Source organism: Mus musculus, chromosome 2 (assembly GCF_000001635.26).
Source record: "Mus musculus strain C57BL/6J chromosome 2, GRCm38.p6 C57BL/6J".
In the NCBI taxonomy this organism is placed as follows: Eukaryota; Metazoa; Chordata; class Mammalia; order Rodentia; family Muridae; genus Mus; species Mus musculus.
Genome location: NC_000068.7, coordinates 74,652,834 through 74,678,866, shown reverse-complemented (window position 1 = coordinate 74,678,866; position 26,033 = coordinate 74,652,834). Strand labels below are relative to the sequence as shown.

Below are 26,033 nucleotides of genomic sequence, written 5' to 3'. Positions count from 1 at the left end.
TTCTGTGGATCAGTAAAGGGGATGCATTTGGAAAACACCGCTGGACCTACAGATAAGATTTTATACTTAGGCTAATTTTCTTCTGGGACTGGTCTCTAGGAATCTCCCCCCACCCTCCATACACAAACCATTCCAGAATACACAGAAACATAATGGCTTAGTATCATATCTATCTAGGAAAATTGGCCTGCATGTTTTGTGTTAGGGTCTGAGTCTGAGGAAGTCTGGCTTCTTCTTCCTTTCTCAGTCCTCTGGACCCAAGGTCTCTCAGTATGGCTTCTGCCTTTGTTCAGTTGTTTTTCCGAGGAGAAAACCTCTCAATACAGACTCAGACTCCAGAAACCTGGCTTAGTACCACTCCCTTCCTGAACAGTAAGATGGGGAAACATCCCAACCACAGGACCCTCGCAACCCCTTCCTTCTTACCTTCCAATTGTTGTGGATATTTTTTAAAAATTGTTTAAAAAATACTATATGCATAAATCGAATTTGTTCCCCAGGAAGGGAATTGGAACTTGAATATTCAGTATTAAGAGATGCATTGGTCTTGCTTATTCTTTCTCTAGTGAGACACTACTTTCTACCTTTATGAGTTAAGAGTCATTTTCAAAGGGGTTACTTTTAAACAGGCCCTGGGTTTATTTGACTGAACTCTGGGCTCCAAAGGCAGAATTCCTAAGGAGCCTGCTGAAGTCCTGGTGCAGTTACCTAGGGAGCTTCCTAGGACTTAGCTTGCTCCTTAGAACTCTGACCACAACTTGGCAGAGAGATGTTTTGTTTTGAAATCTGAGGAGTCTCAAATCTTGACTCTCCCTTCCCCCACCAATTATAGTGAGCTTTAAAGTTTGAGAATTTAGGCAAAGTTGAGAATCCTTAGTCTACAAACTTTTAGTTTGCTTTGTGTTTGAGATACAACCACATCTGCCCAAGGACTCCCCCTTTGAATATTTCACACATATTCTGTCTATAATTCTTTTAAAAAATATATAGCTGTTTCCTGACTGTCTGGGAAGCCATTTTCTCATTTAATGAACAGCAAAGGCCAGAGTTGAAACCTCAAGTGGAGAAAAACAAAAAAACGAATTTGAGAGCCTGAAAAAGATTACAAAAGAATTTAAGGCATCTTTTAAAAATGAGCATCAGCCCCCTAACAACTTGTCTGGGATCTGGATATTTATTTTCACTATGAAGCTAATATATACAGGGAAGTGTTATTTTACAAAATCAAAACAAAACATAAACGGCAACTGTTAGCACAGGAAATAATATTTAACACACCAACCGAGGTCAGTTGGGGCGAGGCTCAAAGGTCCTTGTGAGATGCCCTTCGAGGTCCAGTTCCTGGAGACCTTCTCTAAAGGAAAGCCATTGGACTTGGGGAAGGAATCATGAGCCTTTGGGATGTTGTGCATCTTGCTAAAGGTTGGGGGTGGGGCTTAAAGCTCAAAAGAAGAGGCAAAGATTGTAGGGGAAGGCGGAGTTGAATTCACTGGGAATGAGGCTGGACAGATTCTATAACAGGCGTAGAGCAACTTCATTCACAATTCAGAAAACCTAGGTTTCTCAAGGTAAACCTGGCAGGGCTTGGGGCCTTAAAAGCTTTACAAGAGCTGACCACCAGTCTCTGAGAAGAGACACCCTAGCTAAGTTCTGATGGAGTTGGTGGGTGGTGGAGAGGATGGGGAAGAAGTGCTGGTTTTCTGTCCTTCAAGAGCAGCAACTACAGTCTGAGAATCTGAGAGGTTTCTTCTCCCACCCTTCAGACTCCTCAAGGAGGCATTTTTTTTGGGGGGGGGGTCTCTTCCTGTGGTGATACATTAAGGAAATTCAAGAAAGACAGACATATGGATAACTTCATTCATTCAAGAGGAGAGTCGTGGTTACAGAGTGCAGATCCTCCTCCGCCTCGCTTACTCTTCTTTCTTCCCTGTGCAGCCAAGCCTCAAAACAGGCCAGCAGCTCCCCTCACCCATAGCTCAGTTCTGGGGATCTAGTTACAGAGTGCTTGGCCTTGGCTCAGGGATAGGTGAGGCTGGAGCAGGGGAATTATGACAGTCTAGAGACCATACTTTGTTTTGGAGTCCCAGTTTCTCTCCCTGTCTCTGAGAAGGAGATCTTCCAGCCTGTTTTACTCAGCAGGAGAACCTTTGAAGCGCTGAGGTTCCAGGGTATCCTTTCCTCCCCCCCCCCCCACAAGTCTGAAGGTCTAGGGTAGCTTTTGTCCTCCCAAATCATTCAGGGCAGATGGGGGTTGTGGAATCAGGCCCTTTCCTTCCTGCAGAGTGGAGAGCCCAGCTTTGTCACAAAGGGCTTCTGCTGCGAAGGGGCTAGAGTTATCCCCAGCCCCTTGCACTGCAGCGGGGTCTCAGGGCCTTTCTACCTGCACTTATACCCGGAGCTCTAGCTAGGCTCCTGTTTCATGCAGAAAGAGCTGGATAGAGAAAGAAAAAGAAAAAGAACACGTTGAAAACCGGAAAAAACAAACCCTCATACAGTGTTTCAATAGTGAGCCCCGGATGTAAACATCATAGACAAGGACAGGTGACCCCCAGACACCATGCTGAATGTTTAAAGCCAGTGTTAGATTGCAATTCCCAAACACCTCTCAGGAGGGTCCCAAAGAGAGCTGAAAGCGAAGGGGGCTCCACTGGCCTCATCTCCAAATCTCCTCCTGGTTCCTCAGCTACAGACTGAGCCGAAGGGCGCCCAGGACCAGAGGAGTGGGAGGGAAATCTGCAGCCCCAACACCTCCTCCACAGCCAGGCCTTGGTCCAAAAGGGCAGGCTTGGCAAGGCCTCAGGCCCCCGTGGGCAGCTAATAGAGGGCCAGTGCTTGCTCGCGCTGCACTACCCGCTTCTTCTTCATACGCCGGTTCTGGAACCAGATTTTGACCTGCTGGTCGCTGAGGTTCAGCCTGTTAGACAATTCCTTACGCTTCTGCCGGTTGATGAATTCATTGACCAGGAATTCGTTCTCCAGCTCCGCAATCTGCTGCTTTGTGTAGGGTTTCCTCTTCTTGCGGGCCCTCCCCGGGGCCGCCCCCCACGGCAGGCCTGCAACAGAGCCCCGACCCATGTCAGCTCGCTCAGATCAACTGCCCGCCCCACAGACGTTCACCACTGCTGGCGGGTCTCCTCCCTGTCCAACTGTCCCTGACACCCCACCTCCCGTCCCTGCCTAAACTGGCTTGGGGGAGCATGGGCACTGTTTACCGTCGGGCAGTGAAGATCGCAGGCAAGAGGCCACCCCGGCCACTTGCACTGCCATGTTCAAGTTGAGCGGGCCTTTGGTGTCTTCCTTGAAGCTGGAGGCACAGGGGGCCCCCTGGAGCAGGGTCGCAGAGCCTGGAGCGGTCCGGCCCACACCCGCGTAGTCATACTTGGTGCCTTTGAGAGCCGAATGAACCAGACTAGACTCGGGGGCGAAGGGCGGCCTAGTCCGGCTGCGTTCCTCAGATGCGGTGGGCGCATCAGGCGTATAGAACTTGACCTGGTCTTCGGGTCCGTCCTTGGCGCCTGGAGACTGCAGGCCAATTGGCCCAGAGCCGGTCAAGTAAGGCTGAGAGAAGCCTCCAAAGGCAGAGGCGGTGGCAGGCTGCGCAGGGGTGCATGAGGCGGGCGTAGTAGCCCAGGGCAGCGCGCTGCGAGGGTATGAGATGGGGGGAAGCGCGGCCAACTGGCTGCCATTGGCTCTCAGGTTGGAAAAGTAGAAAGAGTCCGGTGACTGTAAATTCAGAAGCGAGCCCACATAGCCAGCTCTGTAGAGACTGCGCTCACACATCTCCAACAAAGGGCCTCGGCTGTGCTCGCAACAGTATTTAGTTACAACCCGGAATAGGAGGACGGGCTCAGAGGATTGGACAAAACTTTGCCTGCAGGTTCTTCAAAGCCGGTCATTTCAGCACCGCCTACATCCCCCGACCCGTCCCCACCCCCACCCCCTTTCAGGGTATTATGATAACACTCAATGTTCGACGGCGAAGGACGAGGCTGCTAGCAGAGCCAAAGCCTGTTGAGGGAGGGCGAAGCCCTTGAAAGTTTCCAGACCTCTTTCAGGAGCCGGTGACATTGGGATGAGGGTGCCTTTGCCCAAGTGTCTCTTGGGAGTTTTCCTGCTCTGGGTTAGTCTTCCCAGCCCTTATTTCGCAGGCTGCCTGGGCCGGGCTTTGCGTCTACAAACTTTAAGTTGCAATTCAGACGTTTTCCAATAAGGGTACCTGGGCTTGACTGGAGAAGAGCTGGCAGTGGCACGGACTGCTCCTGGATCTGAGCAACCAATCCTTTTTTATAGAAAGGGCCTCTAAAGTGGTCTCTGCCAAAGGCACTTGGCAGCAAGGACCCATTCACTTGACCCTGTAGCCCCAGGTCACAGACAATACAAGAGGTTGACCAAACAAAGGTGAAAGGCGGCACAAACTGCTCAAGTGTGGTACCTAAGGAATCTTCACGCTGTTCCTGACATTTGTTCCCAGGAACTGTGCTCATAGCGTTGTTATCCAGTCCCCTCAGGCAATTCCGCAGTCCGAGGAGCCAATCTTGTGAAAAATTACATTTCTTTTCTCTCCTGGGGTCATCTTGGTGACTATTCCCTACTAGCCAAGCTCCTAGCCGTCCAACTGAGAGTTGGAGGGGCAGAAAAGTCCGAGCCACCTGGCTGAGGAGGCACAGTCGCACAGGAACAATCAGCTAGCTGAGTCTCTTTTGTCGGTGCCTCCAGGCACGCGGGCCGCTGCGGGTTCACTGTCTGGGCAAAACAGGCAACGCTCCGTGTGTGTAGTAAGTGTGCTTAACCCCTGAGGCAGGGCCTTCTGGATGGTCCAGAGGGAATAAGGCTTTTCTCCTCAAGAGACTGTGTTGTGGGAGCCCGCGCTAGCCTAAAGCAGGACCCATGGTCCATGAGCCAAGCTGGAACTGGTTAGGCCCCCAGCTCTGGCAAGGAGACCACACAGGCGCCGCCGGAGGGCAAGGCTGACCACCTCGCTGGGACTTTATTGTGTGAGTTACGGCGACCAATTGGGCGGCTCTCAGGACGCAATCGTCCTCTTCCTCCAGCTCTGGGGCGGGAGGAGGGTGGGGGTGGGGGAAGTCTAAGGATCCTGGGGCATTACTAGAGTTTCCTCCTTTTCAGGAATTGGGACTCCATACTTTCTTTTCTGGTAGGTGGGAGGAGGCAGAAGTTTTAAGTCGGTTTTTAGAAGCCTTAGATTAGGTATTCGATAGCTTTCATTTTGAAGAATTCTCTCCTTTCTACTGGAGCATCCTCTGGCCTGAATTTTCAGTTCTAATAGTTCCAGCACTCTCAGAGCCCCTGCCTCCTGCACAGAGATTCCTAGGTAGTTACAGGCCTAAGGGTGCATCCTTAGACTATGGCTGCCTTATAATTATGTTTGCTTCTCAGGACCAAATACATAAGTGTGAATCAGGAATGAAAAGGACAGCTAGATTTTTTTTCCAGGTTTTTTCCCCCCCTTAATCGACCCACTTCATTCCTCCAAGTCTATAACTTTCAAGGTCTGGTAGGCAAAGTTCTTTTTGAGAAAGCTGGTGGCTGATGCTGAAGGCTGGAGACCATGAGGGAAGGTGGGAGGAGGAAGGGAGGCTTGTCTGGGATGTTGGGGGCTGGGGGGGGGGGGGAGCTGAGGAGCAGAATGGCAAGCTCTGCCAATGTCGCCAAACGCCCAGGAGATGGCGAGCGTGCTCCACGCCTGACGAGGCGCCGCCGCACGGTCAAGATCAACAGTGAAGGGCGGTGGGGCGGGCTTGGGGTCGCCAGTGCTCGCGGTCACGGCCCGCTGCCAAGGAGCTACGGACAGTCTCCGAAAGCCAGAGGTTGTAGCAACTGACCCAGACAGCGGAGCCAAGGGACCTGATGCAAGGAAGCCTGTGGCCGCGTGTTATTGTTTGACCTTTCGCCTCTGTCCTAACGTCTTTTTCACCTCTTGAATCATGAGTCAATCTGCCGATCTTGGGATCTTGGTTCCTACCCCAATCGCTAATACCGTGCCAAATTTCTGAGCGTCTCTCAGCCTAGATCTAACTGAAGGCAAAGCCTTTCCCCGAACTTCCTCGGCCTTCCGGGCTCCCCGCGGGCCTCACTTCCAGGGCCTCAGCCACTTACCCCCAGCTCTCCTCCTCCCGCAATCCCGAATATAAAAGGCACACATATAAATAACAAAGCCTTCATCTGTTCCTCATTTAGCCATCAATCCAAATACCACCAGAGAGCATTTGAGCGCAGTTTTAATCTTCAGCAAACCCCATTTCTCTTAGGCTCAGCGAAACTGACGTGCGACCTGCAGATGAAAGGAAAAACCTCGAGGCAATTCCCTCTATCCAATATAGGAAACCTGAGAAATGGACCTGTGAGATGAAGTGTGGCCTTGGAGACTAGAACCTACAGAGAGGGGGGGGAGGGAAGGAAGGGGGGGGAGGAAGGAAAAGAAAGAAAAGAAAGAAAAAGAAACGAGGGGACCGAGAGAACGGTGGTTGGGGGGGGGAACTAAGGCCACTTTTTTGTTTGTTTGTTTGGCTGGCTGGTTGGTTGTCCGCCCCCCAACATGTCTTGTGTACAAAATAGCTAAGGTATTAAGACAGAGGTCTTTCCCTAAGTGACTGAAGGGTGATGTGCTTCCCTTTCCAGGGGTTTATCCTTCATAAATTGAACCGCATTCTGCATCTGTATTTCTCTCTCTCTGCCTGTACCCTCCCCACCCACCCTCTAATAACGAAGTTGGCCTCTGTAGTTGGCAGTAAGATGTGAAACAAGACAAGCTGGACCAGAGAAAACGAAAGTAATTACCAACTCGAAGGCCCTGTGTTTCTCCTAGAGCCCTCAAGAAGCCCTCCTACCAGGAGAGATTACAGTTGTGTAAGCTTTTAGAAGTCTGTTCAACTAACTTGCACATCAGGAAGTTAGCTTGCACTAGATTATAGTAGTGGCTACAAGGAGCCCCACTTTCTCTGTGGCCCGTTTCCCTGAGTGGCAAAGAGGACTGAATCAGGAAAAAAAAGTTCCTGATTCCTAAAACTTGTGTTTAGTTGCTAGGGTATATAATAGCAGTTTCAGTTGTCAATTACTGCATACCACACGGGATGCTTGAAGCGTTTCTTTATTGATTGCCAAATATGGATGTGGCTTTCTCTAATTTCAAGAACTTCCTAGCGAAGATATTTACAATGGACCCTCTGTAGGCCCCAAATGTTCCAGTGAGTTTTTCTCTACCCAGGCACCCATTGATTAATAAATAAAAAAATGTCAAATAAATTGATAATATTGAAAGAAATAAAATTTATTGATTTTTAATGAGTTGGTCTGGTTTTAAAATGATGATTTTAGACATCACAGATGATATCCTCATTTTAAACATCACTATTTGTGTTAGAAGGAGGTGGACAGAAATGGAGAACAGAACATGGAGGTTTCAGAGACCAGAACTGGTGTTGTTTCCTTCATCTACAGATGTCGAGGAGAGCAAAGTTTTATAATAAATAAAAACAGCTTCTAGAGGCAGCACAAGCTTGAAAAACACAAATGGATGAAGACTCAGTGGAGACAAGAGAGTTCTTTTTATTTATATCTCCCTAGGAGTAAAATGTGATTTTTAAATGCTCGAAGCACTGCTCACACACACTGTATCTACAAAAATAATCTTTCAGTCCCATAAATACGCAACATTTTTGAAAGTAGTTCATCACTTTCAGAAGTTTCTTTTTCCCTCTTGGTCCTTAGAGCTCCATATTTAAAAAATGTGTTAGATATTTTAAAGCTCTGAGAGGCCCATGCATTCAGACAATTAACTTCTTCACTGAGCTCTGGACAGAAGTTCCCACCCATGGCCACATTGGCTGAGTCTCTTTCCAAGGATTGAGGAGATGGCCTTAGCTCCATTCCCACAGACCCAAGGAACGGGATGAATTTATACTATCTCCAGTCACTCTGCCAAGTGTAAGTATTTTAATAGCTGCATGTAGAGTTGGAGAAATAAAGGCATCCACTAGGAATGCTGTTTTCAGGTTCAAAAATCACAGCTACAAGACATGTTAAAACCACACAAAACAGCAAAGGAGACTGCCAAAGATAAGGGTGATTGTCTTAATTTCAATATTAATAAGGTAGCTGCTTTTAAAGTCATCACGTGCCTTCAACCTCCAAGTTTCAGACTCTCCCAGCGGTCCTAAATCACCTAATGCCTAAGAGCTGTTTCCACTTGCCTTGGGGAAACTTCTGAGAGCTAATGATTCAATTACACAATCACAGGGTATGAAAGGCTAAAAAAAACGATTCTGGCCTAATGGATTATAAGCATAATCAGTGCTGGAAACACATATAAAATCCTGTTAAAAAAATAAACCCCTAAATACAAGGGCACTTCTGAAATTCATTTGGGGGGATTATTGAAAAAAATACTTCAAGTTTTTTTTTCCTCATACTGGCCTGGAGGGAGAAACAATGTTTAAAAATTATAAAAACAAACCTAGACAAGAACAAAACCAATAATAAGCAAGTAAGAAATAGAATTACAAAGTCGGATTGGGCAGCAAAAAGTTTTAGAACCAGATAAAGGTCAAGAGAGAGAGAGAGAGATAGAGAGGGGGGAAAAGGATTCACAATGCTTGCCTTTCTAGGCAGGGAAGGGGGAGGGAAATTAAATACATTTTCAAGTCTTTTCAAAGGTATTTTTTTGGAGACAACTGAACGCATTTAAACTGTCTGTGGCCAACCTGGCCCACATCAGGAGACAGTGTCTTTGAGCTTGGAGACGATTTTCTTGTCCTTCACCCTTCGATTCTGAAACCAAATGGTTACTTGTCTCTCCGAAAGGTTCGTGGCAGCTGAGATCCGCCGCCGCTTGTCCTTGTTAATGAACTTGTTAATGGCATACTCATTCTCCAGTTCTTTGAGCTGCAGTTTGGTGTAAGGCACCCTTTTCTTCCTTCCCCGTCGGTAGACGCACATGTCCGGCTGGTTTAAAGCCACATCTCCTAGCATAAACAACAGCAGGGGAAACATTAGCCTGGATACTTGGAACACCTAAGCTTTGAGTTGTGTTAATGTGAGTGCGTTTGTTATTTGTTAGTACTGGGCGGGGGAAGGGAGGGAATAAAGAAAATGAGATTGTTTATACTTTATTATTATTTACACAGACATATTATTTACACAGTATTAAAGAAAGACTATTTGCACTTTGAGACAAAGGCTAATTTGATGGATCATCATGGTTTTTCAAACCGGCATTTTAACAAGCCTGTGATTTTATGGTCTGGTTATTGGGGGAAGCTCATAAGGACAGTTTCTGCAATTGCCAGTTGCATACATTCAAACACACACACACACACACACACACACACACACACTTCAGATCTTTTACTCAAGCTTTAATCTCTTCTACTGTGTTTGGGAGTTTATGGGCTCTAAGAAGCTTCAGTGGTCATTGGAACCCCACTTGAAAACACGGGGACCCAACTCTGGCACCTTTCAGAAACCTCTTTAGTCAGGGGAGTGAGGAAGGGAGGGGGATGGGGTTAGGGAAAGGGGAAAGAGGGAGGGAGGGAGAGGAAGGGGGAAGCAGCAAAGGTAACGAAAGATCTTGAACTTTAGTGGATAAAAAGCACTTGTGCTTCACGGGAAGGAAAACATAGCAGAGGCGCTTTTAATTGGGAAAGTCAGAGATCACAGAGACTAAACAAATTTTTCTAGTGGATTATACCTGGTCAGGCCTGGAATATAAGTAACCACTCCCAAATAGGGGCTTTTCTTTTTTCTCCCTCCCCTTTTTTCGTTGCTCCTACCTGGAAAGGATGATTTCCAAAAATGGGACCCCTGTGGCTGATCCTTGGCACAGTACACCTGGCTGTTCCACCCGTTGGCTAGCGTCCAGGACTGGTAGCCCTCCATGGAGATGTATGCCTCGTGCCGAGGTTCCCCGGATCCAAAAGTGGACACCATGTCGATGTAGCCAGGCACGTGCTGATAGGGACTTGTGTAGCCCTGGTAGAAGGACACTTCCTTGGCTCTTGCGGGCACCTCGTTGGTCGGTACGCTGCTGCTCGCCAGGCCCGACACGTCCATGTACTTCTCCACCGGGAAACCTCCGAGAGAAGCGTGCGGGGACGACTTGAGAGCGTTCTGCTGTAAGCCTACGCCGTGCGACATGCGGCAGCTGTAGTAACCGTTGCCGAAGTGGTAGCCATAGCCCAGCGCGGGAGCGCCCGGCGGTGCTGCAGCGGTCGCGGCGGCCGCTGGCGCGGGACACTCTTTGGCCACAGGAGCCTCGGGGCGAGTGGCGATCACAGCCGAGGATGACGACGACGACGAAGAGCCTGTGCGCTCAGAGGTCCCTGGGTAAGCGAAGCTGGATGCTGCCGCCGCTGCCGCCGCCGCTGCTGCGGCCGCCGCCGCCGCGCGTCCGGAATGTGTCCCCGCGAACACCGGCGCCGACAGGAAGCCGCGACACTGGCCAGGCGCTGCTACGGAGGAGGAGGAGGAGGCCGGTGCCGCCCCAGCGGCCCCGCCGTCCGCCCGCAGCCCATCCATGTCCCAAGTCCCCGAGCGGCTCATGGCCCGGCCTGGCCCGGCCCGGGCCCCGGCCTCGGCCCCGCGCAGGACACCATGGCGCGCTGCGCCTCCTCCCTCCTCGCTGTGTTCCGCGGCGCGCTCGCTCCCGCCCTTTCCCTCCCGTCCTCTCTCCCTCCGCGAGCCTCCCGCCTCCTGCCCGCCCGCCCGCCCGCCCGCCCTCCAACAGGTTAGCTCATCGCGGGACGTTTATAAAAACGAAGTTCAGGTTGGGAGGGGGCCTGGGACGGTCAGGGGGCCGTCTCCCGCCCCGAGGGCGCCGGCCGGGGACCCTGCCATTGGCTGCGCCGGGACACGTGGGGGTGGGGGCGCGGGAGAGCCTGGCTCCCAGCCCAGGTCCGGCTGGACCCACCCACCCGGTCCCCACCCCTCTTCAGCCCTTTGGGAGGCCCACCTCGCATCCCCGCCCTCCCCCAGACCCAGGAGTTGACTTTGCAGCCACCCCCTGATTGCGCGACGGCCCATCTCGGGCCTGTCTGCGAGGCGGGCGCCGAGGCCTGCGCTTCATCTCCGCAACCGTTGTTTTTGCCACTGCTCTTTGGCTCCTCGAGCTGCACACCAAAGTGAGGATGAAGGACAGAGATGAGCAGAATGACGAGAAAACAGAGCAATTCTATTTTTAAAAACCTGTTGCTCATCTTTCCTTAGTCTACCGCGTCACCCCAAATTCGAGACAGCTCATCCTACCTTGAACATACCTAACGAACGGGTAAAAGTATTCCACACATAGGACATCAGTCGGAGTAGATCCTTCCTATACAGCACCATCGGCCCACAAAAATACTCACGAAACAGTCTTGGGGCAGCATCAGAGACTTAGAATTCATCTCGAAGCCGCAAGCCTGACAATCGGCGCAACTAGGAAGTCCACAGATGTTCGGTTCACGTCTCTGCTCTTGGCCAGCCGGCAGTCACTTTGCCAGGCTGGCCTTAGCTTCAGCTTGGCCTCCTCCTGCCCAGCCCAAAAGACTCCGTACCAGCGCGGGAGGAGAAAGCCACTCAATAGAGTGCCACGAATCTTCTGCGCCTCGCCCACAGCATACCGGCCTCTAGCTTTTTGCAGCCACCACCCACCCCCGCCCGTTACTCACACCAATTAATTGAAAACTTCACTTTCCCAGGGACCTTTGTTTCGCTTCCTTTTCCAGGCTGCCAACAGCAGGGAATTGAGTGTGTCAAGTCAAGGGGGTGTCCTTTCTTCTCTTCTCGTCTCTTTTCTTTTCTTTTCTTTTCTTTTCTTTTCTTTTCTTTTCTTTTCTTTTCTTTTCTTTTCTTTTCTTTTCTTTTCTTTTCTCTTCTCTTCTCTTCTCTTTTCTTCTTCTTCTTCTTCTTCTTCTTCTTCTTCTTCTTCTTCTTCTTCTTCTTCTTCTTCTCTCTCTCTCTGTCCGCCCCCCCCCCCCCCACCACCACCAAGTAAAGTCCGGACTGGTGACAGGCGCAGTCCGAGTTCATAGAACTTCATAGGGACAGAGTAGGCTCTAGTTGTGAGTACCGGAGGAGCTAATACCAGATAGAGTTAGGTAGGGTGGCTCTAATCGCTCTGTATTTCCACCTCCTCTCACAGAGTCTTAACAACTTATGGGTCGTCCTTGTGAGCTCTGATTTGAATCTAGGTCGGTCTCCTGAGAGCTATTTTAGACTTGGTTAGTCAAGAGTGCTGGGTGGGTGCGTGAGCCTCAAAGTGGGCCAGTTTGATGCTGTACTATCAACCTTCAGACCAGTTTATCTTTTAAGAAAATCACTCCCCTAAACGTGCAATACTAAGTCCAGCTTGTCACTCAGCGTCACTGCCTTCTGAAAATAAGCTCTGAGAAAGAAGAAGAAAAGAAGAAAAGGAGTGAGCAAGGTCCTTCTGGGCCTGGTCTGGTCTGGCATCACAGGGTGGGCTGATGGCATTAGAGTGTTGACACAAAAACCACAGTAACCATAAAAGGCTCAAATAAGGGGATGGGGGTGTAGGTTATGAGAGGTACTGGAAACTAAGAGAATTTGTATAACTTTTAAAAATCCTAGACCTGGTCATGGTCAAATTCAAACCCGGAGGGTCTCTCCAGGTTTTTGCAGCATTGTGATGGGTAGTAATTTGTTGATCGCGATAATTTTGATTGCTTGAGAAAGGACAAAAGTTAGAATGGAAGCTGGATTGCATTTGAAGAGCCAGGTAGTAGTATTTCTGAGCTTTTGAAAAAGAGTAACAATGAGATGTTGTATTTTCTCCTTGTTTCCTTTCTTGTTACTCACAGAGAAAGAACAACTTGGGAGCCATTGATACTCCCCCACCGCACCCCTATGGCTTTAAACATTTACTGAAACGTTTTTAAAAACAAATTAAACAGAAATAGCCAGAACCAACACACCTCAGTCTCCTAAAACTCAATAATTTAGTAGTTTTGTGTTCTTTGGGCTTCAGTACCATTTTTTAAAAATCTGACTAATACATTTGATAAGCATTGTATTTTTAAATCGAAGAAAATAAAGTTAAAACAAAAATTGTCACATTTTGAAACTAAAGTCTCAACCTTTGCTTAAATTACCACACAAGAAAATAAGTTGTGCTTGGCTGGGAGAATATAGGAGTTAATGCTTAGGCTAAAACTTCTTGATATAGTCTTCTTCCCTATAACGCTCTGTGGTGCCCTTGTAGAACTTAGGGTTTCTCTGCCAATTTCAAAGGTTATTCAGAAATAAAGAAAGTTTTGAATAATGAATTTTATCATTTTCTATCACCAGCTTGTCTGTGACTTCAACAAAAATTAAGTTTAGATATGCAGAAGTAGGTTATACTAGAAAAAGGTCTCTGAAAGGGCCCACAGGTAGAACTCCAAATCCCAGGATCCCAGGGAAGTCACTGCTGTTGAGCCAGACTGCTGAGGCTGATTATGAGGTAAAATTAGGGTGTTGGTAGTTTACGGGGTGGGTAGGCAGGTATAGAGAGGATGCTGCAGTTAAATAAGAAGAAATGTTTTCGTTTAGCTTGGATATCTTGTGTCCAAACTGTATTCAAGCTGAAATTTAATTGTAATCTATTTTTTTCCTTCAATTTTTTTTTTTGAGACATAGATCCACTCTCTAGCCAAGGCTGTCCTCAAATTTTCAAAAGGGGTGGGATTACAGGCATGAACCTCTATGCCAGGCTTATAACCATTTTTTTTTCAGATGTCCAAGAGCACAGGGTGAGCCTTATATTTGTGTGGCAGCACATCACAATGAAATCTTAACAAAAGGATAAGCAAGAGTTTAGCAATGAAAATAATTTCCAAATACTTACCTATTGTTCTGTGAAAAAAAAAGCTACATTTCCTGATTTGGGTGAAAGGCCATGATGTCCTTTGCTGCCCCAATCCCCTTCCACGTCTCTCCATTTGCTTCTCTTTCTTCTTTCCTTCCTCAAGCGCCCCACTGAGTATTGAATCTGTGCTGGAGACAGACATAGCCTCTGTTCTTTCTTGTAGATCTCACAATTTGTACATCTGTTTGGGGATGGAAAAATGAATGGATACAGGCTATGACTTAGACTTATTGAAGTGTCCTGTTTACCAAGACAGCAATGAGCTCAATTAACAACACAATTGATGACGATTACAACCAGGATGGCAGGATCCTGCCAGAAAAGGGTTGTGGGAGATGCCTTTGAAAGTATTTACCTTGATGACCACAACCAGGAAATACAGAACACCCTTTTAATTAACTTTTGAGAAACCAATGATTCAGTAGAAAACGTCTCAGTTTAGAAGCAGGGTCTTAAGTTGAGAAGAACTGGCTGGTTTTTGTTCCTGACCATGTCTGTCTGCCAGCTCTGGAGCTAATTTTTCCTCTCCAGCTAATAATCAACTTCACTCAGGCTGAGAAAAAAAAAAACAGAGCAAACAAAATATGAAGCAAACCCCAAGAGAATCACAACATTTTGTGTATAAGGCAGGTTCTAGCAACAGCCAGATGTCCTGTGTTTGGGGCATTTTCTAAATCTAAAAGGTGGAATCCTTTTGGGTTTAGCAACAAAATTAGCCTATATTTAATGAAAATCTCAGGCAACAACAAACACCCCCCGCCCCTCTAAATACCAGGTGACTTAAAAAAAAAATCCTGAGTTTGCCTCCCACTGGGCAGCAGGGCCCTATTTGAGATGAAGAGACCACCTCCAACTGTGGACTGTAGGAAACAGGCAGGGTCTTCCCTTCCAGAGAAATGCTGAGCTTTTCTAGAGAGCTCTAGAAGGTAGGGCCAGGGCTTAAGGACCGAATAACTTCTTTCTTTCTTCCTAAATAGAAGCAAAGATTGCAATTTGCTATTTTGTCTGACATTTTGAAACAACTTTTCTAACTTGCTAAATGCTTATTCTATGAGTCAAATAGAAGCTTATTACCATTTCAAATAATTCACATTCTCCACGGGCAAGCCACATTATGCATAGCAGCGAAGCAAAGCGGGTGAAGGGTAGGAAAATGCCTAAAAATGTAGAAGGAGTTGAGAGACTGGCAAAGGATGCCAGTGGTATGCTCCGGATCCCTGAAAGGCGACCGCAGTTCCCCGCGCTTGGCGCTAGATGTCCCTGCAAGTTCTTGGGTCTGATCTGAGGGTACATTAAACTCCTGGCAGTTGGCAAATCTGATTAGCCTCGGGGTCCAGGAAGAAAGTAGCCACCAATTCCCTCACTTACAACCATTCTAGGGTAACTTGGAGTTGAAGGTGGAGGGGAGAAGGAAAACTAAATTAAATGAGCTGACCCAGGCGAGGCAGAAAGCTAGAGGCTTGCCTGAGGAGAAATGAGAGTAGGAAGCCTAGAAGACTGGCTTGGTTAGTCCAACCCTCACCCTCTCTTATAAATCGAAACCTGGTCCTGAAGACCACACTTAGCCTAAAGAAAACATGCCCTGCCCGCAGCTCAGACTCTGCAGGTGTTTACTGCCCGTTCACAACATCTGCACTCCCATAAGTTCTCCAGCGAGCTTGAGACTTACTTCGGGTTGAGAACGGGTGGCTGGCATCTTCCACCGGGAAGCCCAGAGCTGGGTGAGACCACCGCATCCCGTGGCCCTGTTGCTGCTCGACGGGGCTTTACTCTTGACCCATCCCTCTGCAAGTCTAGAACAAGTTTTAACCTGAAGTCACAGGTCAAATGTTCACTGTTTACAAGAAACAAATACTTAGTTTGGCAGTCTAACCCCACCCCAGGAGAAAGAAAGAAAGAAAGAAAGAAAGAAAGAAAGAAAGAAAGGAAGGAAGGAAGGAAGGAAGGAAGGAAGAAAGGAAGGAAGGAGAAAAAGAAAAGGAGGAAAAGAAAATGCCCTTGCTTTGTTTACATCATTCTTGCCAGCAAAACTGTTCTTTTTGGGTAATACAGAGAAATTTTTTCCTGTATGTCACCTCACTCCCAATCTTAAAAATTTGGCATGCCCTTCGCATAGGTGGAAGATGCCCTTTGAAGGCATGGGGTTTGGGTTAGATTTTTGTCTGAGTGTTCTTGTTCTTGGTGATGGTACTTTGAAGATATCAGAAACTGAAAACTGGGTCCATTTCTAATTTCATCCTCTCCTTTCTGGAAAGGATATGAAATGACTATTTTTTCAACAAATGTAACTCTCTCTCTCTCTCTCTCTCTCTCTCTCTCCTCCACTGGTGTAATGTTTTTGAGGTAGGCCTGCCTTTAAATAAGACAGGTAACATGAAGAAAAAAAAAAGCGGTTATGCAAAACTTTCAACCCCCCATGACATCCATTATTGGAGATAAGTATAAACCATGAACAATTACCAAAGCTCTCTGTGTAGGAGGTTTCCTTAAAGGGGCGGGGCAATTCCCCAGGGGTTCTCTGGTCTTCAGAAGGTAGATCTATGTAAAAAGCCACTTGTAATTGTATACTAAATGAGTTATACAAATTAGTCAATATTATTACTAGTAATAGGTAATGTTCTAAAGGAACATTAACTATTCAAATGGAATAGTCACTGTGAAATGCTATCCTCTGCTAAGGGCAGTGAAAAGTTATGGATGTTTTTCATTGAGGTAGTTTCCCTGACAAGATCACAAGTATATGTGGGGCAATAGACATCCTGGAAATGCAGTATCAGTGTTACTTAAAAGGTGCAAGGTAGTTTCAAAACCACTAATGAATGAAGGTGTCGCGGAGAAATGATTTTTTTTTCATTTTCAGTAGAGTGGAGTCGTACTTGGCCAGCTTTTGGAACCAGAGGCGGTGGGTCGTAGAAGAAGGTAAGAAATCTTCCTAGGCCACTGAGGTTTCTGCGACAGAAAAGCAGCTCACAGCTGCTGAAACCGCGAGGAAAACAGATGGGGGCGCCAAATGACAGCAATAAAGGCATCGGCGGATTTCCGCCCAGGCTGAGCGACCACTTGCTGCCAGGGTCTTGGCCCCCCATGGAGCCTAGCCTAGACCAAAGATTCTCTTCTAGTCCCTTGGGTAGAGAAGGATTAGGTAGCAGGATCCTCCCAGAGACACTGGGGCCCAGACTGCCTGGACCGGTGGAGCTGGGCGTCCTGGCTGAGAAGCAGTTGGGGGCGCCCGCAGAGCTGGACGTGTGATTAGCGAAGAGAGGTAGCCAAAATCCTGCTTGAGGACAATGCAAGTGCCAGGAACTGAATGACCACTAGGGTAGAATAGCCACTGGGACAGGGGCAAAGGTGGATGCTGGGTCAAATTCTCAAATGGAGGTCATCGCCCACCAGACAATTCTCCTAAGCCTGCGAGCCTATGCAATTTTCCACTTACAACTTTAAAGAGGTGGGATTGTTTTTTTTTTTTTTTTTTTTTTTTTTTTCCAGCAAGCTTGCCTGTAGAAATAAGTTGGCGCTAAGGGGAAGAGGTGAAAAACTTTTGGCATTGACTATATATGTATACACATGTATATAAATATATTTCACACCTCACCTCCCCTTACATTCTTGACGCGCCCCCAACGGGTCCAAGGTTAAAAAGAAAGCGCCAACAGACAGATGGGCAATTAGATCAGAGGTTTACCCCCTAACACACCCCAATATGCTGGGTGTGTCTCAAGGCGGGAAGGAGGGGGGCCCGGGTTAGGGTCTCAGTTAGTCCTGTGACCGGGATGCAAAACCAGCATCAAGACTGCCAGGCTCTCTAGGCTGCTTCGGAAGCTCACGCGCTAGACCACTGTGTCCTGTCCCTGTCTTCCGTGGACCTCGCCAGTGCGGACAAAGCTCTGCTTCTGGGGCAGCAGGCGGGCAAACTGGCACGACGCATCTGAGTCGGGCAGGGTGGGGCGCAAGCGCGGGAGGAGATGAGCGCATTTGAGTGAAGATTGATCTTCCTTAAAATGGTTGCCACCGGCGTCATTATGACTATCAAAGTTATCGCCAAGAGGCTCAGCCTCCAGCCTCAGGCGGGAAGGAGAAGAGGCAAGGCTGGTTGGAGACTCTCTGTGCCCCCAGTCAGCACCAGGAACACCGGGGGCCACAGGTAAGGGCCTAGGGTGGAGGAGGGGGAGGATGGAGAAGTGGAAGAAGAACAAAGTGGGAAAGGAAGGGAGGCAGCAGGAGATTCCATTCCCTCCACTTTGACCCCCAAAACCCAGTTACTTCACCACGAATTCCTCTATTTGAGAAGGGTGGGAGAAAGCCGGCAATTTTAAAAAGTGGGTTCTGTGATGGGGAGCTATGGTACGGTAAATCATGATTGTGTTTAAAGTTAGCTGTCAATTTCTACTATCAGATCCTCCAGTCTAGTTTATTTCCCCTAAGGGAGAATGCGAGGGTGAGAAGCTTATCCATCAGAGGATTATAAAACAAAAAATCTAAGGTCTTCGAGTTCAGAAGTTAGCCTGCAAGCAGTGGTAGAAAATAAGAGAAGATGTAATGATTTCCACTTGGAGGCACGGCACGGGTCCTGTGTACCTCCTCAGCCACGTAGCAAGAAAGCATTTTCAAAAGTCTACAAGATATATTCTCTCTCTCTCTCTCTCTCTCTCTCTCTCTCTCTCTCTCTCTCTCTCTCTGTGTGTGTGTGTGTGTTGGAGGGGAGAATCAAGACTGAGAGGAAAAAGTAAGGAGAGAGAAAGAACTCAGAATTCTATTTGTTAAATAAAATACTCATTATTAATATTTGGTTCTTAAAACAGAAAGATAAGTAATCCTGACAGGAGTGGGCGCGAGGTCTTCTTACGCAACTCTTCCTGTATCCTCCCCTTTACCCGCCCCCCTTACGCCCCCAGCTTGTAAATGTTAAGGCAAAACAAAACAAAACAAAACAAAACAAAAACTTCTCAAGAATCTACCCTGGAAAAATCAAAGCATTATCTATTATTTAACACGTATCTGTGTTCGTGGAGAAATGAGGAAGGCGCTGCATGATTAGGACCTAAGGGGCAACCCAGCAAACTGAGAGCGTAATGATGCCCCTAAATGAAGGGGGAAATGCGCCGCGGCGTGCTCTATTAATCAGACTGTCAATTTCACCCCCGAGGCCAAACCCCCGGGCGAGCAGAACTGGCTGGGAGCGGGCAAAGGACCGGAGCCTTCTTCCTCACTTCTCGTGTCTTCTCGTCTCCTACCTGGATCTATTTGTCTGCTCTGAAGTCGCCTTCATTACCCACTGACAGGAGCGTGTATTTATTTGCTTATAAACCTGTTACAATAAATGATTATTCGAACGGCGTCATTCGTACCTTAATGACGAGCGGGCGCTACTTTTTGATGAATGACATCTCCGACTCGGAAGGATGTATGGGTCATTTTGACCAGTCATTCCCTCGCTCTGGCATCCCACAATTTTTTCCGCCTCCCTCCAAAAGAGATAATAATATTTAGAGCCGCTTGCTGGGGCTGAATGAGAATCAGCCCTGGGCGCAGCCCATCATTAAGACGGGACAGCCAGGCCACTGTGACATTTTTTAGAAAGCTGAGATGATGGAAAGAATAAGAAAAGAGATGATTCTGATGGAAAGAGGGCTCCACAGCCCTACTGCTGGCAAGAGGTTCTCCAGTTTGTCCGATTCAGCTGGCGGTGCTGTGCTCGAGGCCCTGGAAAATTCGCAGCACCCGGCTCGCCTCAGTCCGCGCCTGCCGTCCGCCCCGCTGCACGGAGCTCTGGGAGACCTCCCCGCCAAAGGCAAATTCGAAATAGACACTTTGTTCAACCTGCAGCACCCGAGCAGCGAAAGCACCGTCTCCTCCGAAATTGCCTCCGCTACCGAGAGCCGCAAGAAGCCTAGTCATTATTCCGAAGCGGCCGCCGAGGCCGACATGAGCAGCGACGTGGAGGTGGGCTGCTCCGCACTGCGCTCCCCCAGCGGCCTGGGCGCTGCACCGCTCAAGGAAAACAATGCCAAAGGTAACCGGGTACCCGCAGACTCCAGCCTCATCCTCTGGGCTCTCTCGAGGGCCTGGCCAGCCCTTTCCACACCTTAGCGGGTCTCTGACTCTTAACTAAAGTGCTTCACAGAGCTGGCAGGGGCAGGGGAGGGATGCATACTAAAAACTGGTCCCTCTGGCTCTGTTCTTTGAGCATCCCAGCACAGCCCGGGCCTGTGGAGCCTAGGGAGCCAGGCCCAAGCGCCCAGGCTCCTGCCTGAATCGAAGCAAATGTTTCGCTTGCCGATCTAAGAGCTGGGGCGTAAGAGCTGGGGCGAGGCGACACAGCGCTGCTAGCCCGGGTGGCTTAGTTGCTTTTTGGGAAGGGTGCCCTGGACAGGAGCTCCGAACTCAGTTGCTTCTGGAGCCCCCAGGGCCGGGTAGAGGGGACACTCCTCTGGATAAGTCTGAGACAGAGAGTCTGGCCTCGCACCTCTGCTCAACCGCTTAAGTCAGCGGACAGAAAAGAGTTTGAAAAGTGGGCGCCTCCTTCCCTTTACTGGCTTGAGCTTGAGCTGCAAATGCTTTGAAAATCCTAAGATATTTTAACCCCAAAGGCTGTCAAAGAAAGATTGGAAGCCGCATAAAGAGCTGCCCTATGGTTCCTAGACTGTCAAACCCACAGCTTCTTAAACTGGTTCCAAGGTAGGCATTCTTCCCCAGCAAATTTTCCTACCGAGTGGTAATTTTCTAATTATTGGAAAAAGAACAACCTTTTCAAATTCTGTTTCTATTATTTGGTTAGGAAGGGCTCCCCAAACTTCATTGATTTCATTAACGGCAGCAATTTGTAAGCCTGACAGATCCCATCAATTTTGACAGCGACTTTCCTTCTCAAAGCCTCTTTTGCCACCAGCTAGCAACCCCAACTCAGGGTTCTCGGTCCCTACAACTACTCATGAGCTGTGAACTGTTTGTTTGCTAGGGTACACGGAGAGCGGCTCCGTCGCGGGCACCACGACGTCGGCTTCCGGCTCGGGCCTCGGTAGTCTGCATGGAGGCGGCGGCGGCGGCAATAGCGGGGCTGCGGCGTTGGGCGGCTCTGGCTCCGGTTCCGGCGCCGATCAGGTGCGGCGATACCGTACGGCATTCACCCGCGAACAGATCGCGCGCCTGGAGAAAGAGTTCTACAGGGAGAACTACGTGTCTCGGCCCCGCCGGTGCGAGCTGGCCGCTGCACTCAACCTGCCCGAAACCACCATCAAGGTATCTATTCCAGCGCATGCCCGCTCAGACCTCCCTCGGGGCGCTTGGGTTGATTTGTCTCACGCCCGCCCCATATTTTCCCCTTCTGGGTGGTGAGAAATCGGTGTGGAAATCCACCGGGTTTTGTCACCGAAGGAGTAGGCTTATTTACTTCTCCTGTGCCGAATTGTAATCGGTTGACAGGCCTGGCTCACCCGAGGAGCCCTGAATCCCAAGGTCGGTGCTTCAGACCCGGCCCTTCGCCTTGCCCAGTTCTGCCCAACGGCTGCCCAGGTGCCCTCTTACTTGTGCCCAAGGTCCTACTCCACCCTAAGCGGCAGGGCGGGCTGGTTTTTGTTTCTCCGGCACAAACCCGAGGTGCAACTTTTCATTCGTTCCTGATCTATGTGAGATGTATTTTTCACATAAAGCGTTGCTACCCGAAGAAAAGGTTACAGTATTTTTAAAAATCGATTGGATTGAGAACGTGGTTTTCTAAAGATTTTTTTCTCTTGGGCAACGTGAATGAACGAAAATGTCCTTGTTTTTATATGTATACATACACATGCATATATTTATGTATATGTGTATATACACATTTATGTATATATTTAGGATATTATTTTTTTATTATGCATCCAGAACAGATGGCTAGAAACTAGGTAGGCTTGGTGAACACTTCACAGAGCGTTAGACTCTCCAGCAAAAGAGGACAGACACTCCATGAAATAAGAGAGTAGTATGGAAGTCTTCCTCCAGTTTGATCGGGCTTTCTTTCATTTAGAGTTGTGACGAATGATGTCTTTATTAGATACTGTGTTAGAAGGAGGTAGAAAAGTTCCCTTTCCAGGTTCTGGGCACACAGCTTTTGACATTCATTTAAAGCAAATGATTCCAACAAAATCATCCCTTCAATACCCTAATCAGATCCATGCCCCTAGGGAACTAGTCCTTGCAGCTCCGAGGGCTCAAGACCTGAAGCTGCTTCCTCTCAGAAAAACTGCTACATAGTCTCTCTTCAAAGGCTGCCCAGAATCCCCGTGCAAATCCTGGGATTGACAGACCGGTGTTCAGTGAGGCTGGGTGCCAGTGGGTGGTTGGACAGAGGGAGATAAAAGGTTGGTTTGGGATGGAAAACCAAACCAAACCAAACCAAAAAAAAAAAAAAAAAAACCCAAACAAACAATAAAACAAAAGCAGCAAGTGGAAAGCCAGAACCTGAGGAGTCTCACTAAACTCAGGAGCAGGAGACAGGGCTGAGGAGGGTGTGCCCTAGACGATCCTCAAGTTAATGTGCACCCGGTCTGGTATGGGAGAACAGAGGGATTAAGCCCAGAGCCAGGGAAGCAGGCCAGGCCACTCTGGGACCGGGGAAGGGTTTGGAGACCCTGGACAGGGACTGGGAATACCCAGTGCTCCCTAACCCGGGCGGTGGTGCGGCTGTCCCCGCAGGTGTGGTTCCAGAACCGGCGCATGAAGGACAAACGGCAGCGCCTGGCCATGTCGTGGCCGCATCCAGCCGACCCCAGCTTCTACACCTACATGATGACACACGCGGCGGCCACCGGAAGCCTACCCTACCCTTTTCACTCGCACGTGCCGCTGCACTACTACCCGCACGTGGGCGTCACCGCGGCTGCAGCAGCGGCCGCAGCCTCGGGAGCGGCGGCGGCAGCATCCTCGCCCTTCGCCACATCCATCCGTCCTCTGGACACCTTCCGTGCGCTTTCACATCCTTATTCGCGGCCGGAACTGCTCTGCAGCTTCCGCCACCCGGGGCTCTACCAGGCGCCAGCCGCCGCCGCGGGGTTGAACAGCGCGGCGTCGGCTGCTGCAGCAGCGGCGGCTGCAGCGGCGGCAGCCTCCTCGGCGGCGGCGGCTGGGGCGCCCCCCAGCGGTAGCTCGGCGCCCTGCTCGTGCCTCAGTTGTCACAGCAGCCAGTCTGCAGCGGCGGCGGCCGCCGCTGCAGCGGCAGCGCTGGGCTCCCGGGGCGGCGGTGGCAGCGGCGGTGGCGGCGGCGGGGGAGCCGGGACGGCGGGTGGCTCGGACTTTGGCTGCAGCGCCGCGGCGCCGCGCTCCGAGAGCGGCTTCTTGCCCTATTCCGCCGCGGTGCTCAGCAAGACCGCCGTCAGCCCGCCGGACCAGAGGGACGAGGCGCCGCTCACCAGATAACTACGCCGCCGCCAGGGGCCGCGCCAGCCTCTCGGCGTGCGCCCCGTCGGGCCCCGCTTGGCCCTCGGCTCCTGCTGCCGCTAGGGGGCGCCCCGGGGGGTCCGGGAGGGCGAAAGAAACCTGCCCGAGTTGGGGGGTTGGGGGAGGAGGGAAGGGGCGGGCGTGAAAGCCTGGCGGGGTCCCCCCAAATGATCTCTATTTTTGTATCTCCAACCTAGCTCCCCTCTCCCCACGCCCACTCCCAACCCTACGCCTTCTAAACGTGGTTCCCGCTTTGCAGGCCCCGCTTTCCACCTGTCTGGAGTCCCGGGTCTCCAGAAGACAACCCCCCCCCCCCACACACACACACACACGGGCCAGTCAGACGGATCCAGGTGTCCAGTTGTGGCTGATCAGCCTCGGGGCCGAGTTACCCTGGGGGTGGGGGTGGCCAGAAGCAATGGGGGTGCCGTGACAAAGTGAGAGAACTGTGGGCGTTAGTACTTGGGTGAGGCAACATCACCCCTCTTAAAGCCCCCAGATTCATGCTGCTGCTCTTTTTCTTGTCTTTGAATGAGGGGGAGAAGGAAAAGGCAGATTTTCTCAGTTTCAGCTTACTAGGGGCCTTTGTCCAAGGGGAGCAGGAGGGTGGAACTGTGAGAAGCCACAAGGCAGACAGGGAATGCGTGGTAGACACTTTTGACAGCGCGCAGGGCTGCAGTGGTCTGTTCTGTTAGGACCCAGGTGGGAAAGGGTGCCAATCGCGCTTCCTTCTCTCTGGTTCACTACAGTTAGTTCTTTTAGTCTTTGGTTACCGTGCTTAGGAAATGGAAGGTTTTATTTATTTTTCCTTTTTTCCCCTTGCATATTTTGTGTAAAACGTAACGGATATAGAGGTTGCCATAGCCAGGACTGAAGGAAAGGGAAACAGAGAGGAGGTGAGGGTCAAACTGACATTGTAGTTTGTGGAGAGGCAATTTCATCTCAGTTTTCCAATCTTCGAGTTCCACTCGATCTGGAAAGTACTTGAATCTCTCGGTATATGATATCATCCTAAAAATTTCCTTAGACACTTTTATGAGTTGGAACTCTGTATTCCTCTGGACCCTTTCTTTCCTTGTTTTCCTTTTCCTCGGGTAAAATGGTTCTTGGTGTATTTCTCACGCATGTCTATTGCCTTCTTCTCTGCAAAGCCACCGCTGGGTTGCTGAGACCTGCTCTGCCAACCCTGGCTACAGGGGGGGTTTCCTTGAACTTGAAGAAAGGTACATCAAAACCCACCAGTGTTAACTGCCACGTCAATTTTGATGCTAATAATGTGCAGATTATGACGAAAATTGCCAATCATGCTCTCTGATGGACCTCCTTTGAATGTGGAATTGGAGAAAAGTTCCCTGCACGGAGACCTGCTGTCAAGTACTAACAACCCGCTAAGGGAAGTCATTAGGAGAGACGGATAAGAGACTCGGTACATAAAACATTGTTCTTGGTGCATAGAATGTACGTTATTTAATGTTATCTCTGTTACCTGAAGTGATTTCGCAGAAAAAAAGCCACGTTCTTATCATCTCAATGGCCAATTTTCATTTTGGTAACTTGGACGCCCTGGGTAGACTTTTCTCTGTTAAGTTGATATTCCACCAATGTGAACAGCCTCATTAAATCAAGCCCAGATATTTCCATAATGCTCCCCGCTGAGCCACTTCGCTCCTCACATAATGAGATTTTCTGAAGAGTTGAAACCCTAAAATAACTTGCATGCTTAGGCCCAGCAAAGTGGGTATATGTGTGTATGCAACCTGCGTGTGTATGTGTATATATATGTATATCTATGTATATGCATATATATATCCGTGCTCTTAAATACATATATAAGAGGTACACACATCCATAGATACACATTGGCACGTTTTCTGTGATTTATTTCAAATTCGTTTCCTAGCATTTTTTTTGTTGTTGTTATTTTAAAGACACTGGATTTTAAATTTTCACTTCCTGAGGATAGATTTTTTTCACTATATGTTGAAATAATTAATTTTTCCAGGAAAATTATTTTTATCAAGTGAAAAAGATTTCAAGGGGAAGCAGTATTTAAAAACTCTTGTGATTTATTATGATATTCCCATAAAATATTAAAGAACTTTCCAAGGAAATAACAATGATCTAAAACTCAACTTTTTTTCTAAAGAGATAAGACTACTTATGTAAAAAGAATGATTATACCAGCTCATATTCACTAAGTTTACATTAAAAATATTAATATATAATTTAAGACTAAATAAAATAAACCAAAATATGGTATCCTTTATCAGCTTTACCTTTCTAGATTGTTAAAGCTCTTTGTTATGATCAGCTATCAGATGTATATAAGGTACTTTAGGCAATAATGTTTACATCCCCCTCCCAAATATATATGATTGATGAGAACGCTGGCTGGTGAAATGAACATAAATTCATCTTATGTTAGGTCCATTGGATCTGGCTAGTATAATAAAATAAATCTGTAAATAAAGTCTTTGTGCTTTAAATATTGCTGGCTGTATGAACTCACTGTAAGATATTTTACAAATGTGCAATAATTATAAAGCTTTGTATATTACGTTATTTATTGTGTTTGCTCATGTAAAATAAATGTTATTTAAATCAGAGAGCAATTTTATTTGTTTAAGAGATTGCAAAACGGTGCATGCTGGTGTTTGTTTTTAACTGTGGCATCCAGGGTTATGAAAATCTCTTAAAACAACATATTTAAATCCATATAATACACATATCAGACGGATTAATTCATTCTAATCATTATTTT

At 48.5% G+C, this 26,033-nt stretch overlaps 3 protein-coding genes and 1 long non-coding RNA gene across 7 annotated transcripts; 1 reads left to right on the top strand and 3 right to left on the bottom strand.

Moving 5' to 3' along the window:
- Window positions 1-1,161: 1,161 nt before the first annotated feature.
- Hoxd12 (homeobox D12) lies at window positions 1,162-3,854 on the bottom strand. Its single transcript, NM_008274.3, has 2 exons — window positions 3,213-3,854; window positions 1,162-3,053 (listed from the first exon to the last, which is right to left on the bottom strand). The coding sequence occupies exons 1-2, from the start codon at window positions 3,778-3,780 to the stop codon at window positions 2,815-2,817; spliced, it is 807 nt and encodes a 268-aa protein (NP_032300.2). The 5' UTR covers window positions 3,781-3,854; the 3' UTR covers window positions 1,162-2,814.
- A 3,409-nt stretch (window positions 3,855-7,263) lies between these two features.
- Window positions 7,264-10,642, bottom strand: Hoxd13 (homeobox D13). The gene is made up of 2 exons (NM_008275.4): window positions 9,789-10,642; window positions 7,264-8,981 (listed from the first exon to the last, which is right to left on the bottom strand). The coding sequence occupies exons 1-2, from the start codon at window positions 10,555-10,557 to the stop codon at window positions 8,731-8,733; spliced, it is 1,020 nt and encodes a 339-aa protein (NP_032301.2). The 5' UTR covers window positions 10,558-10,642; the 3' UTR covers window positions 7,264-8,730.
- Window positions 10,643-11,975: 1,333 nt separating this feature from the next.
- On the bottom strand, window positions 11,976-17,316 carry Gm31790. Of its 2 annotated transcripts, none has more exons than XR_374673.2 (3): window positions 14,217-17,316; window positions 13,841-14,042; window positions 11,976-12,379 (listed from the first exon to the last, which is right to left on the bottom strand). It is a non-coding gene; the product is annotated as a predicted gene, 31790 (long non-coding RNA). The 2 variants fall into 2 exon arrangements; XR_374674.2 differs by having other exon boundaries at window positions 14,936-17,316.
- A 30-nt stretch (window positions 17,317-17,346) lies between these two features.
- On the top strand, window positions 17,347-25,878 carry Evx2 (even-skipped homeobox 2). 3 transcript variants are annotated; one of them, XM_006498729.4, is made up of 4 exons: window positions 17,347-18,005; window positions 19,008-19,874; window positions 20,820-21,100; window positions 22,532-25,878. In XM_006498729.4, exons 2-4 carry the CDS (start codon window positions 19,448-19,450, stop codon window positions 23,249-23,251), a joined length of 1,428 nt encoding a protein of 475 aa, XP_006498792.1. In that variant the 5' UTR covers window positions 17,347-18,005; window positions 19,008-19,447; the 3' UTR covers window positions 23,252-25,878. The 3 variants fall into 3 exon arrangements, with proteins under 3 accessions (XP_006498792.1, XP_006498791.1, NP_031993.1); XM_006498728.4 differs by having other exon boundaries at window positions 18,664-19,874; NM_007967.3 differs by lacking the exon at window positions 17,347-18,005 and having other exon boundaries at window positions 19,310-19,874; window positions 22,532-25,876.
- The last annotated feature ends 155 nt before the right edge of the window (window positions 25,879-26,033 follow it).

Coding starts and splice junctions, on each gene's coding strand:
- Hoxd12 (NM_008274.3), bottom strand. CDS start 3,780: ATGTGTGAGCGCAGTCTCTACAGAGCTGGCTATGTGGGCTCGCTTCTG. Junction 3,054..3,212: donor GCGATCTTCACTGCCCGACG/GTAAACAGTGCC, acceptor GCTCTGTTGCAG/GCCTGCCGTGGGGGGCGGCC.
- Hoxd13 (NM_008275.4), bottom strand. CDS start 10,557: ATGAGCCGCTCGGGGACTTGGGACATGGATGGGCTGCGGGCGGACGGC. Junction 8,982..9,788: donor TTGGAAATCATCCTTTCCAG/GTAGGAGCAACG, acceptor TGTTTATGCTAG/GAGATGTGGCTTTAAACCAG.
- Evx2 (XM_006498729.4), top strand. CDS start 19,448: ATGATGGAAAGAATAAGAAAAGAGATGATTCTGATGGAAAGAGGGCTC. Junction 19,875..20,819: donor CAAGGAAAACAATGCCAAAG/GTAACCGGGTAC, acceptor TTTGTTTGCTAG/GGTACACGGAGAGCGGCTCC. Junction 21,101..22,531: donor TGCCCGAAACCACCATCAAG/GTATCTATTCCA, acceptor CTGTCCCCGCAG/GTGTGGTTCCAGAACCGGCG.